This window comes from Haemorhous mexicanus, chromosome 5, assembly GCF_027477595.1.
Source record: "Haemorhous mexicanus isolate bHaeMex1 chromosome 5, bHaeMex1.pri, whole genome shotgun sequence".
NCBI lineage: Eukaryota > Metazoa > Chordata > Aves > Passeriformes > Fringillidae > Haemorhous > Haemorhous mexicanus.
This window is the reverse complement of record NC_082345.1, coordinates 167,078-181,269: the sequence shown is the minus strand read 5'-3', so window position 1 is coordinate 181,269 and position 14,192 is coordinate 167,078. Positions and strand designations below refer to the sequence as shown.

The 14,192-nt window shown below is 41.3% G+C and overlaps 1 protein-coding gene across 10 annotated transcripts in view; it reads left to right on the top strand.

The window, feature by feature from the left end:
• Positions 1-14,192, top strand: part of PRR5 (proline rich 5) — a 76,391-nt gene that overhangs the window by 46,485 nt on the left and 15,714 nt on the right. For 9 of the 10 annotated variants that reach the window (XM_059847961.1, XM_059847964.1, XM_059847965.1 and 6 more), the window contains 4 exons: positions 607-664; positions 3,740-3,895; positions 5,720-5,811; positions 7,622-7,762. In XM_059847961.1, coding sequence (XP_059703944.1) covers positions 607-664; positions 3,740-3,895; positions 5,720-5,811; positions 7,622-7,762 — 447 coding nt within the window. The remainder of the gene's footprint in view (positions 1-606; positions 665-3,739; positions 3,896-5,719; positions 5,812-7,621; positions 7,763-14,192) is intronic. The other variant, XM_059847963.1, reaches the window with a different exon arrangement.

The following is a 14,192-nucleotide window of genomic DNA, read 5'->3' as shown; positions in this document are numbered from 1 at the left end:
CTGAGAAAAATAATTTTGCCCACTCTAAAAGGTGACCCGGAGACCCTTGAAACCATTCAGAGATGCCACTGACTTCTCTGTGGTTTTGAGATTAATGGATTAATGAGATTCGGATTTTGTATACATACGTATAGTTAGGCAGGGAAAGCCCAACCTGTCACGGTGTTTCTGTAGGTCACTGCTGTCTTTCTTTTGGTTTCAGACATTGGTTTTTAGCTTAAAATTGAAGTCCTTGAGTAAACCAGTGAAGTTCATTGCAATAGAGTTTCTAGGAAAGACTTTTGGAAGTACCACTGTCTGTTGAAGCAATATTCTTTCTGCTTCTCTAAGTACATGTTTTGTAGGTCAGTCATTTGAAGCTTGAGAAGCACTTTGTACTGCACAAAATACATCCTTTGTCCTAAAAACAGCAGGTGATTATAGCATCCTTTCACGAGTGTCCCAAGTGAGTTAAATAAGATGGATGCAGCAAGAGTTCTTCGATGATTCATTTTTAAAATAAAAGACCCCATTCACTGTCTGGAGTTAAGAATGAACAAAATGTGAAATACGATGGCTGTAGGGAAGCACAGAATTGAGTAAATGTAGTCTGGTTTTTATTTACAGAATCAGCTGCTCACAAAAGGCATGGTGATCCTAAGGGACAAGATCCGGTTTTATGAAGGTAACTTGGATTTTAGCATGGCTATTTATGTCACAGGTGTTTTAGCAAATGCACACTGGAGGCACTGGCATGCTTTCTACTCTCCTTCTGGGACTGTGGATTAGCATGTCTCAGTCCATTCCTACAGTCTGTTGTTGGGTCCTGCCTTGGTGCTCTCATTAACCTTTATAAAGGAGAGGTGATTGCCTAGAGCAGCATTGAGGGAGTCAGGGAAGGATTGCCTCCAGCAAGGACACTTCCTTCTCCTTCATTTACATCCTGCTCAGGAAAAGTGAAAATAGACTGAGATACATAAAACAAAAAACTAAGCACAAAGATCCCAGTTAGTTTAAGTATCAAAGTGCAAAATAATGCTGTAGCTTGTTTTAAGAGTTATTCAGGAAGTAACATGAAGAATAAACTTCCACCCAGTGTGTTGCTTTATAGTCACCAATATTTTGTCTTATGCTATTATGTGGTGTTTAGGTGTGTTGTTAAATATGCTGTCTTGTCCTAGATTTGGCATGCAAGTTGTGCCAGGGGAGGTTTAGATTGCATGTTAGAAAATCATTTCTTCACCAAAGGAGTTGTTCAGGCATTGGAATGGCTGCCCAGCGCAGTGATGGAGTCCCTAACCCTGGAGGTGTTTAAAAGTCACGTGGGTGTGGCACTTGGGGACATGGCTTAGAGGTGGCCTTAGCAGTGATGGGTTCATGGCTTGGTTTAATGATCTTGGCGGTCTTTTCCAACCTAAATGATTCTGTGATTCTGTACATCAGATGGTGAAATGGTTTCATAATAGCTTCAAGAATTATTGCCCATGTAAACATTCTAAAGATCTTTGGGTAGTGAAGGCAGTTTCAAAGAAATTAATCTTTCCTTTTCCAAATCTGTATTCTTAATATCACTTAGTCTAAACATGCTGCTTAAGCAGGAGCTTGGAGACAGTTGTTTCCATTAGTCTCAGCTATCTATAAATCATGGATGTGACCTTTCATTACTGACAGTACAGTTGATCAGATTAAGATGGTGTTACGGAGTCAGGCTTTTCTGATGAAAAGAGAGTAGCCCTCAACATCGCAAAAAGAGAACCAGTATCACATTAAAAAACCCAAAGCCCACAAAAAAAGTACTGAAAGTCCTTAAGCTGAACACCAAATTCCACAGTTATATAAAATAACAGCTTGGAGAGCACAAGGGGAGCTGTAGGGATTGCAAGGTCTTCATAGCTGCCTTGTAAATCACAATGGAAGTTGTTTTATAAGTAAATCAGCAAATGAGATACAGACCTACCTAGGTCCAATCCTTTTTTTCTGCCCTAGTATTACCAGCTTGAAAATCGAAACTACTGTACCTGGTGTTTGAGATCAAAGCTTAGATGAAAACCTAAAATGTGAGACCACTAAAGGGCTTTCAAATATAGGACCGTGTTTAGGAAATACCAAATTTCAGCAAGCTGCTGATTTTAAAATCATTTTGGTTTTTGATTTAGTGTATCGTTTTGTGGTTACCCCTTAAGATATGGTCAGAAATTCTGGTAAGGTGAGAATTAAACTGGTCATGTTTTTTCCAAGTCTGTGATCAGAAATGTTATCTCTCTAAAACTGGCAAGTCACAGGAGGGTAGCAGTAATTCAGGCATCTGGTTCAGAGGCAGAGATGTTTCTGACACAGCTTTCTGAGGAGCTGCTGGTGGACTTGAGTTTCCAGGGCTGGCATTTGTGTTCATTGGCAGCAAATGCAGCCCTGCCTCAGAGTCCATCCTGTAGTCAGTGGCTCTAAAAACACCCAAGACAGAGCTGGAAGCGTGGAAGACTTGGAGCTCCCGTTCTGAGCAGGGCTTGCTTCCTGGGTCTGCAGAAGCAGCAGTCCTGCCCTGAAATCTCAGGTTGTCTCCATCCTGTGGTTTGAATTTCCATCTCCGCTTGGTGTTGAAATTTTCATAAGAAAAAAACCCCCACACTTTGAAGGGTTTTTGTCCTGCAGAATGTTTTGGGAATCACAGAATGGTTTGGGTTGGAAGGGATCTTAAAGATCATCCTGATCCACCCACCTGCCATGGGCAGGCACACTTTCCACTAGACCAGGTTGCTCTAAGGCCTGTCCAACCCGGCCTTGGACACTTCCCAGGGTGGGGCAGCCACAGCTTCTCTGGGACAGGGCCTCACCACCCTCAAAGGGAAGAATTTCCTCCTAATACCTAATTATTTATTCTTATCTTTCTTTCATGAGTTTCAGTGAAGTTTTAGAAGCCTGGTGAAAAGTACCAAATGCATTTTTATGCCATACAAAATTGACTATACTGTGCTTCATAAAAAATGAAGCACAATATAGTGTGCTTCATTTTTCATAAAAATGAGTGGTTTAGAGTAAACCACTTCCCTGGAATCCAGCAAATGCTTGCACTAAGTGTAGAGATCTTTGCCTGACAGTAAGAAAAGGATCTATCCTTGATAGCACATTAGTCGCATTCCTTCATGTGAAAGATGGTAATCATCAGCAAATCATGGGAATCTTCCACAGCCCTCAATAAAAGGCCTTCCTGCCTAAATCATTCAACTCTGCAGCCATTCTGAGTTGCTGTGCAGAAATTCATTACGTCTCAAAACAAGCTGTCCACAGGATGGAAGAAGCCCATGACGGTAAAGGCATGTTTACCTCAACAGAGTAAATTACTTCATACTATTCTAGCAGCAAGATTTGGAAAGGACCAGATTTATAAGGGCTTTTAATCTCACCTTGTGGGAACTAGAACTAAATTTAACTCAAATGAAATTTAACTCTTTAAAACTCTGCCTTCAGGGTGTAGTGGTTGGGCTTCTCCTTCATGACCCGATTTATATCTTGGAAGCACTTTGGTATTTCAGACACTAATATTGGATGTTAAAGTGCAAGGTTATTTTTGTGATTTAACCCCAGCCATTAGCTCTGCCCTGTGGAGGCACTCACTCACTTCCGCCTGTGGAATGTTGGGGAGAGTTGGAAGGGTAAAAGTGAAAAAACTGGTGTGTTAAAATAATGACAAGTTAATAGGTAAAGCAAAAATTATGCACACAAGCAAAGCAAAATAGCATTCATTCACACTTTTCATGGGCAGGCAGGTGTTCAGCCATCCCAGGAAAGTTGGGTTCCATGCACCATGGTGACTCGAGAAGACAAACAGAGCCACTCCAAATGTCCAAGGTTCCTCCATCTCCCCCAGCTCTGTATGCTGACCATGACACCATATGGTCTGGGATGTCCCTGTGGCCAGGTGGGAAAAGCTGTCCCAGCCATGTCTCCTTCCAATTCCTTGTGTCCCCCCCCAGGCCCTCAGAGTGGGGTGGGAGAGGAGCAGAAAAGGCCTTGGCTCTGTGCACACCCTGCTCAGCAATAACTAAAACATCCCTGTGTTACCAGCACTGTTCCAGCCCCTACCAGCTACTGGGAAGAAACTTAGCCCAGCCAAAACCAGCACATGTTCATTATTACTGCTACTGCTACATTGTTACTACTACTATTACTACTACTACTACTACTACTACTACTACTACTACTGTTACAGTTGCTAGAAATCTTTTTAGTTGGTTTCCTGCTGTATTTCATTAAAACTAATGAAAACCAGATTATTTTTAAATGTTTTAAAAATGGAAACAGAGAACACCCTTTTCAGTCTTGCGCACGAGTGTGCAGGACAAAGAGAGCTCCCACCTGGGGGTGCTGAAAATAAGACCTTGGTGTGTTCCACAAGCCAGCAGCTTGTGGAACACAGTACAGAATGATGATCCACATCTGTCACTGAAAGCACTTAGTCATCAACGTGGAAATAATTCAGGAGTTGCAGATTCCAGAGCTGATGTTATTCATCATGTCCTTAAAAAGGTAGAGGGATCAAGTATCCCATAATAAAGATTGGCTAACTCTGAGTGCAGTTAGCAGTGTCAGTGCTTTCATGCATAATTGCTTTGTGATATGTGTGTAGTTCTGGACAAAATACTCCCTAGATGAGGCTCCAAGTAATGCTTTAATACAACAATTAAGAATAGCATCACATTCTGACACCGATAGCAATATCGATTGATTGCTACTGAATTTGCTTCCTGGTGAGTCATATTGTCTTGTCTGAATACATCAGAATCTCTTATGTCTTTTCCTTCATAACACTTGCTGGTGTAGGTGCAGGGGCATTGCTCTCCTCTCACAGTTGGGTTGGGGTCATGGGCATGGTAAAGAGCTTGTCCAAGGTCACATGGGCCATTTTGGGGATCTGAAGCCAGAACCCACCTACTGAACCAGATTTCCTCTGTGGATCTTGGCTTCTGCATTTGCCTTTGTGTTGCATAAAATGTTCTGTGAGGAACTCAGTATCCAGCTTGGTTGTACAGTCTGGCCAGAGCTTCTCCAGATTCTGCTGGGGAGGATTCCAGGTGGCTGCAGCTTGGGAAGGAATGGACGTGGAGGTGGCCTTTTCGTGAGGACCGCGGGGAACTCTCCCCATAACAAATTCTAACTGCATTGCTTGAAAGTTAGAGTAAAAATTACAGCCCTAACATGATTGTTCTTTTCCGTGGACTTGGGTGAGTTTTTCTGTGTAAGCAGAAAAGGGAACAGTGGAAAAGCTACAAGGGATCATTTTGAGAGGATGCTTTACAGAGCATCTCCTCAGAGTGTGGTTTGCTCTGCTGTCCTGCAGCTTGAAAGGCAGGAATGCTTCCACACTTAACCTGCTGTGTTCTCCCCCTGCTCTCCTCTATAGTCCTGTCCAGCTAGTATTACTGCAAGAGGAAGACGTAACCTGGGCCATTACTCTTCATTCTTCACAGGGTTTTCCTGAGTAACCTCAGACTCTTGAGCTTATTAAGAATATTAGATGAGTCACCTGAAAAGACACTAATATGGAAGGATCTGATACACCACTATGGAAAACTAATTCCATTCTACTAATAGTAGTTGCTGCATGGTTTAATCTTAGCATATAGCAGATTCACATCATTTCCTGCATGTTTTACTTTCTGCAGCTAGCTGATTACAACTAAAACTCTTCACTAGTTTATTTTGTTTTTGTTTTTTTGTTTTGTTTTTGTTTTTGTTTTTGCAGGGCAGAAGCTACTGGATACCTTAGCTGAAACCTGGGATTTTTTCTTCAGTGATGTCCTGCCCATGCTGCAGGCTATTTTCTATCCTGTGCAGGTGAAAAAAATTACTGTATTATCATAGAATCTTGAAAAACTGGAAAAAGCAGCTTTACAGGTTCATCAGCAGATTGATGCAATCCTTAAGTCTCTGTCCGTGGGCCAGCCTCCCAGTGCAGCTGTTCTATTTAGTCATGTCATGCAAATAAGTTACTTATGCAAATGGTTTGAAGTACTCAGGTGGAAAAGATGAAGGGAACTTTGAAAACAAAACTAGAGTGCAGGGAGGCTGGTTAGTCCATCTGCCAATCACACTAAAAGTCAAAAAAGGTTATGAATGATAAACTGAAGTGTTGCACAGTGAAATAAATGAAGTTGTGTTGATTTAAATTTATGCATTTCCTTCTCTGCAATTTGAATTTTGCCTTTGAAGTATCTCCACTTTTGAAAAGGAATTGTATTTCTGAGATCAAATTCTCTGCTATGCTAAGTGAACAACAAAAGTCAATGGAGTTTGATGAGCACAGATTTTGAGTCCAGTAATTTTAAATACACAATAGGTACTTAATCTTCTAATGTAGTGATAGCCAGAGAGTATTGTTTATCACTGAAGTCTCAAGGAAATCTGTACCAGACAGGTGCAAGTGATCTTTGCGGTTGCTCATGGATGCTTACAGATTTTAGTGGGAACTGGGTGCCTGAATATATCTGGGGAAACTTGAGAAACCTTCTCCCATTTTTTCAAGTGGACTTTATACCTCATGTGATTACCCAAATGTTACAATATTACTGTTTGCATCTTCAGACAGTTACAGGTAAGAAGTCTGAATTTAGACTCTGTTGTGTATCTGAGGCCTTTGAAAATATTTTAGTAACGCAAGTCTTATGCCCTGTCAGATGGAAATAACTACTTGAACTTCCAAAGGAACATTGAGGATTTAAGAATCCTAAGTCCCATGTAAATTCAAATAGATCTCATTGCTCATGTTCTGCCGTTTCTTCCAAAAGCCCAATTGGTGCTTATGTGCTCTTGTAAATTCTATTCATTAGCAACTGAAGCTGATATGGGGCCTTCTTGACTTCAGTTTAAATAATCTAGGAAGTGAAAAGGAATGGGTTGGGTCAGGTTTATTTATTCTAGACTTAAGTCAACACCAGTTGAACACCAGACCTCCCATATGTACATACAGCCAAGTATACCCAGGGGACAACCCCTAATGGCAGAAAGAGAAACAGTTTCACAGCTCTGCATGAGGTGGGCGCCGTTATTCTCTGCAGACAGAGCTGGAGTTGCGTTCTTCAGCTGGGAGTCTTCCTCAGTGAGAAGGTGGTGTTGAACCGAAGACAGATGGCTGTGAAAATGCAGTATAAAACTTCAGCTCTGCTCCTGCTTTATAGTGAAGTTTCTCAAACTGTACAGAGAGGAGTATCCACAGGTGGGCTGAGTCAGGATTCCTGCCAAATTTAGAGATAGTAAACAGGGAGTACTTAGAATCTTACAAAATACTGGAAATTCAACCAATTTGCAGTCGTGCCTTTTTTTTTTACTTATGATACATTTAATTTGTGATGAACTGGTAAAATACAAAATATTCATGTCTCGTCCAGCTCTCATCCCACCCCAACCCTTCATGCTCTCCACATGCAGTCAGACGCAGTCACCATCTGTGGAGTTCATTAGTGCCAAATCAAATTTACCGTGCAGACTTGGGGGCTGCTCTCTGTCCTTTGTTATGTTTCCTTCACGATTCATTTGGGTTTGCCATTCTTGTAACCCCTCAGGAGTGGAGGAAGGAATTTGAACAGAGGATTTTGAAACTCATTTTCACACTGCTTATAATCTGTCTTGATTTCTTTATGTTTCCAAGGGAAAGGAGCCCTCAGTTCGGCAATTGGCTCTTCTGCATTTTAGGAATATAATTACCCTCAATATCAAATTGGAAGATGCATTATCCCGTTCCAGAGCCAGAGTTCCACCCTCTATTATTCAGATGCTGCTAATACTTCAGGTAAATTGGTTACTTTTCTCAGCCTGTCTTTCTGTACTGCATTGCTGAAGTCTTCTTAAACAGTCTCTGATTTTGCTTGTTCATTGGAGATATCTTACCCAGAATGCCAGAGCTTCTGTGCTCTTGTGGTCATAATATCTAAATCCTAATAGTCTAGTATCCCAATATCCGAATGTCTAGTGTCTAAAAAATGTTATTAACCTAGTATCTAAATTATCCAATAGTCTTTAATAATAATAATGTACTCTATATAAATATGTCATCTAGTATAGAATATCTAATAATATAATAATGTGACATATAATGGTGTAATAAAATTATATAATAATTGTAACGTAATAATTAAACTAACAAATATCTTAAAGTAGGGACGTAAGATCAAGAGAGTGTGAAAGTACAGACTTGTTTTGCAACTAGGCCTTGAAACATGAAGTTTTGGAAGCTGACAGGTGTGTGGTGATGACATGATTTCCATTAGATGCTGTGTGTTGCTGCATTAGCAGTTCAGGATATGAAGGTTCACATCTGGAATAGGCATCAAAGTGAATATACAAATAATACAGAAGTGGTTGAATCATGGTCATATTTGGTCACTGGAACAAAATTCTATCAAAACTGATGATAGAAATCATTAGGACCAGATAATGGTATTTGACTTCAGTATTAGATTTTTTTCTCTGTGTGTGTAGTAGTAGGAGAAACAAAATGAGAAAATCCAGGCAAAAGGCAATTTTAAGATATTTTTATTTGCTTAATTAAATAAAAGCACGAGGTATGATGTGGAGAAAAGGAATGAGGCAGAAGGGAAAGAGAGAACCAGGGGTGGATTTTTAAAGGGCAGGGGAATTGAGATTTTCATGGCTTCTGATGTTTTTTATAAGTGTTTCTTTGCTCTTCCTCACAGTATGAATTATTTCTGTATCCAAAATTGTTTTGAAGAGCAAGATAATCTAATGAGGCCAATTTTGAAAATGGAAGAAAGGAGCAAGATTCTGTCTGCTGGGTCAAGAAATGGGATTTCACCTCTCAGTGAAATCAGTGATATCTCAGTGTCCATTTGTTAGGGTGTTTAATGGTGTGTTTAGCCCGATTGTCTCAGAAAAAAAATCCTTTTCATATAGGAATGTCTACTTGGTCTTGTCTCCCTTCTCATAGCCCCCACCTTCCAGAAGCTTCTTGAAACTTCTGGCTGATTGTGACACAGTGACAGCAGTTTGGGAGTCTCATGGAAACTGGTGTCTGGAGAGAGGAGAGGAGCCTCAGGGAAAAGCTGGAGCATGGACTTAAATGTGTAATGAGGCATCAAGCAATTCACAGGGATTGAGCCATGAACCCAGTTGCATTAGCAGACACCAGAGACTCCACACAAGACAGTACCATTGCAAAAACCTTCTTCACAGGGATGTGCTGAGGCCTCAGCCCTTGAGGTGCAAGGTGCGAGGTAAACTGCCCGTTCTAAATCACGCTTCAGCAGCATTGTTACTAACAGGTTTGAAAGCTTTTTGTGATTACTTTAGGGAGTCTGTGTTGGCTGCGGGCAGGATCTGGCTTTGAATTAATTCAGTGGTGGGCTGGCAACTGAGTTCCATCCTGATTTTTCTTTGCAAATCTGCTTTCTTCAGCAACCCGAAGTGTTGACACCGTGGATGCCTGTTTAGGGCAAAGGGTCAAATCCATTCTTGTTGCAAAGCTGTTCATGGAAATCAATAACCAAGTGAGAGGGAATTTGCCCCTGGGTGTTTATTTCTGCATACTTTGCTTATGGTTCTGTGGTGGGGATGGTGAAAGTCTTTTCTTGGCAATAGCTCTGCTAATCTTGTGGTTTAAAACCTAATGGGAATTGTGGGAAAAGGATCAGAAGAAAATCTGGGAATTAGCTATTTACATTCTTAGTGGTGTTAGTGAGTAGTTGGAATTCAGAGCAAAGACTTTTTTCTGAATTCACATGTCATGTTAAACAAAATCGTATTTTATACATTAGTGACATAATGGAATTTTCTCAATTTAGTTGAACTCCATTTGTTAATAAGACTGGAAGAGGGCAATTCAGCTGTCCATTGAGCACATGGTGGTCTTGTGGGCTTTGATTTCACTGGACTGAGACGTGGTGTCTTGATGGGGATGTTGCCTAATCCTGATTTGTGACCACGGTGAATACCTCTTCCATAAGAAACTTGGTGACTGGAGCAGGCTTTCATGGATAGAAGATGATGCCAGTGATAGCATCTGAACCAAGGGTTGAACTTAGTGCTGAGATTTCCTGTTTCTGTCCTTGACAGCCTCATGCAGCTGTGTGATGTAGTTAAGGAATAGCTCATGTTTTTTAAGACAGCAGTTGTAGTGTCAGAGGTTGAAATGCACCAGACTGGATTAAAGTGGCAGAGCTTTGGGAACTAATGCAGGGTGCATCTGGTATTATGTTTTGGCTTCTCAGGGTGTAGGGGAAAAGCTCTGTTACTTTGTCAGGAGAAGACACTTTCCTTATTGGACAGGGAAATTTTTTAAAGAGGAAATGGAACAGCTCCATTTAAAGGAGCAGAGATCAGTTCTCAGGTTAATTATTAGACTTGGGTTCTTCCATTCCATAGAGCTACTTCTCACCAGTGCTGTAACCTGGTGTAATTACAAACCAGCAATCTTTCAGGAAAGAGAGAACTCTGGGAAGAATAATATTCATGTTCTGGCGGTCAGTGGTAGTTTTATCACAGCTTGCAAGAAGGGCCTTATATCACTCAAACTGTGAGTTGCCAGCATAGACTGACTCAATTACAAAGCACAAACTGAAATGTTAATCCTCTGTGGCTGCTCACAGGCAGCGCAAGCTGAAATGCCTCCAGGATGCTCCTGTTCAAGTTGCAGGGAGTTCAAGAGCAGAGTTATGGATGAAGGAAGGAAGGAAGGAAAAGAGCTAACACTGCTTTTCAGCACTGCATCATGCGACGGAGCTCAGTCTGCTTTAAATGAGGATACTAGAGGGAGAGGGGTGAGAAGAGGAAGAGTTTAGAAAAGAACTTTCTGAACCAAAAAACAAAACTACCACTATCCAACTTGCTTCCCAAAGTATGTTGTAAAAGATTACCTTGGCTGCTGAAACTGGAACATCATATCTCCAGGTAACTCTCCTGCGGTCTGAGAAAGCTGAAAGAGAAGAATTGAAGAGTGTTCATCTGCATCTTTCAGTTAACATCAGGATTATTTGAATTCACAGACTCTCTTAGGGTGACCTGACATATTTGAAAAACCAAGAGCACAGCACAGTATCTCTTGAGAGGGAAGAGGCCTCACAAAACATAACACAGTATATCTCATGCTGGGGGATGAGGCCTTACTAAATACAAGCTCTGAAGAAAAAAATGAAACCTGTGGTTTCCTCTTTGGCTCTCTGTGCTTCGTTTGAAGTCCCTTGCCCGTTGTCTCTCTCTGTTGAGGAAGACAAAATAAGCTGCCCAGTGTGACCTTTTTGTAATTTCTGCAAAGTTCCTTCCATTTTAAAGGAGTGGAAAAGTACATTGCAAGATCTGAAAGTGAAATGCAGAGAGTGCTGTTTTTCCATCACAGCAGCCACACATGAAACTAAGGACAGCATAGTGGTTAAAAACAAAATAGCCCTTGCTATCAGAAAGCTGCAGCTATAGAAGTGCTGTAACACTGTGATGCCAGTTGTAGTAAATTCTTTATGGCCACAGGTTTTCACAAGTGGTGGTTGCTTTTGGGAGGTTTTCTTACTAATTCTCTTAGACCTGAAGCATGGGTTGAACAAAGTGGTGTGGGTGTGAGGTTTCCACCTGCTTTAATTTATCTTTACATTTGTCTGAGTTCCTGGTTTAAAAGACACAAAAAGCGGAAATCAGTAAATAAATGTATTGTAGACCTTATTTAATTATAAGTCACCATATAAAAAACCTATACTTTATCTGGGTTGTGCATAAATTTGGATGTTTTTTTCCTTCCTGGTGAAAGGGTGGTTTGTTTGTGTTGTTTGCATCAGTCTCATGAAGAGTCAGGTAAGAAATCTTGCAGCCAGGGCACAAAGGGAAGAGCCCTCTGTTGCTTTGTGTTCACACATGCAGAACTGAGAATCTGGCCCTCATTTATTTTTGTGCAATATTCTCTCTTTTTCTAGTTTATTTATTGTCTCTATCACCAAGTGCAGTTTGCAGTAGTTAATTTGATGCAAGTTTGTTATCCTGGAATGAATTTGTATTGCTGGGATTTTTAACAAGGCATGGCATCTGATGAGGAGTACTTGTCATATTTGGTTTTGAGTTTCTTCATATTGTTGTGTCTCTAGGGGCAGAGGTTGGGGAGCACTGGTGGTTACTCCTAACCATTCCTGAGCGGCAGGGGCTTGCTCAGTGTTAACTCCAACATAGCCCATGCTTCTGCACCACACACCTCAATAGTTCTGCACTCATGTGGACCCTCCTTGTAACTGGAAGTCAACTGCCACCTGAAAAGAGATTTTATTTTCAGATCAAGTACTCCCTAAAACGAGCCCTCAGCATATTTCACAGCACCATGTGTTGCCAGTTTTGTAAACTTTAACAGTGGAAAAACAGGGAAGCAACATAAAATGATATAGTTCTCGTTTGATACACATGAACCTGTCTCATGCACACCATGTCATAGTAATTTAAATGTGCATCTTGTCCCTCATCTTTAGCAGAAGGATGGTTTTTCAGAAAACCAATACCAATTAAACACAATTGTTCTTGAAAGCAGTTTGCATTGTGCAGAATTCCCTTTGGGTATTGCAGTCACGGTGCATTTTAAGAGTACCTCATATTAGGTAAAGTATCAGTTCTGTGAAGGATACTGGTTACTTAACCAAAGGTACGCCTTTGGGTAGAGTTGGTTAAACTAAAATAAATGTCTCCTGCAATTTGCCTCTAGTGATAAAACCAGTCTGTTAAAACCAGTACAACATTGCTAGGCAAATCCTTAATCCCTACCAATATAGAGTGAAATCAGTAAAATCATTCTTAACTTGAAGTAGCGTGTCATTGCAGACCCTATAACTTTGTTGAGTAAGAGAAGGAGATTTTAACTAATTGCATTCATCTGTACAGATGTCTTTTGTGGACCCATTTGGGCCAGTAGACTAAATCTGGCATAAAAGACAGCATAGAAATTTTAACTGTTGAAAAACTCTGAGCAGGAAGTGTTCCCACAGTGCAAGAATCCTTTGAGTCAGGATGCTTTAATACTGTAATTCATGAGTGGTCTACAGGAGGAATAGAAGAAAGTTAAACTAAGGTACCTTTAAGGAAGATTAATTAAACTTCCTTAAAAGTCTGTATGGACACTCATTCTGAGAATTAAAGGAGTAGGAAGGGAGGCAATTAATGATGCTCCAATTCTCCATTAGAGGCCTAAGCATAATTTATCTTGACAGATTTCTGTTCTTAATGCAGTTAGTATAATTTAATTTCCCTGAATGACCCTAGGTACACAAAGGCACAAGGGAATAGTGGCTTTTGAATTGCCCAGGGCACTCCAGGTGGGGCTCCTCCAGAGGTGGCCTGCACTTTTTGACTGTTACCACAGAGCTTTGAGCCATCCCAGGTACCACCAGCACCCTGAGCAGTGTTTACCAGCACCTGGCACAAAAAGATTTTCTCTGTGTGACCGAGCTGTGTCCATGCAGGTGGCAGAGGCAGCCAAGCCTGTGCTCAGGGTCGCTGCTGCAGCACATCCCATTCTGTCCTGGTGGCATTCACCGAGCACTGTTCACAAGAAGAATGTCAAAAGGGGTTTCTAACAGAAAAGCTGCAGGGGGTCATTTCCTAGTGTTGCAGACATGGTCTTTCCTGTGGTTTTTGTAACCAGGTCACCACCATCAGTTCCCAGCACTGAACTGGGGCAGGGGGTATGTTTGTGTGTGTGTGTAGTTTGGCTCGTCCCTGAACAGGTGCCACCATGCCTCTACCTTCTTATTGCCCAAAGCTTTCTGTCCAGGCACAAGGTGAGTAGAGAAGCTTCCTGCCAGGAGATTGAGAGGCAGCCCGTGTGCTCTTTCTTCTGCTCCATGAGCCTTTCCTGGTAGAGAAAGGGCTGCACAGTGCTCCCTGTGTTTTGAACACTGTTACTTGCTGAGAGCACAGCTTCCTCTCCTATCATCTTGCTGGCTGCGTTGTCCTTTTACCTTCCCATGTGTTGCCTTCTGATTCTTTTTCTCCCTAACTGAATTTTATTTTCCCTTGGGAGTGATTCTTGGGGTTTTGGTGCTTGTCTGTTTCTGTCTGTATGCTATAGAATTTTATTGTTATGGGAAGACGTGTTTCCACTTAAGCTAAAAGGGTGAACAAAAAAATTAGCTTCAGCCTTCTCTGCAGAAGGTGCACTGAGAAGGGAAAGAATTGTGAAAGGTATGGAATTGCCTTCTCTGCCATACCACCAAGCCCCCATCCCCAAGTGTTTCCTATCCTGG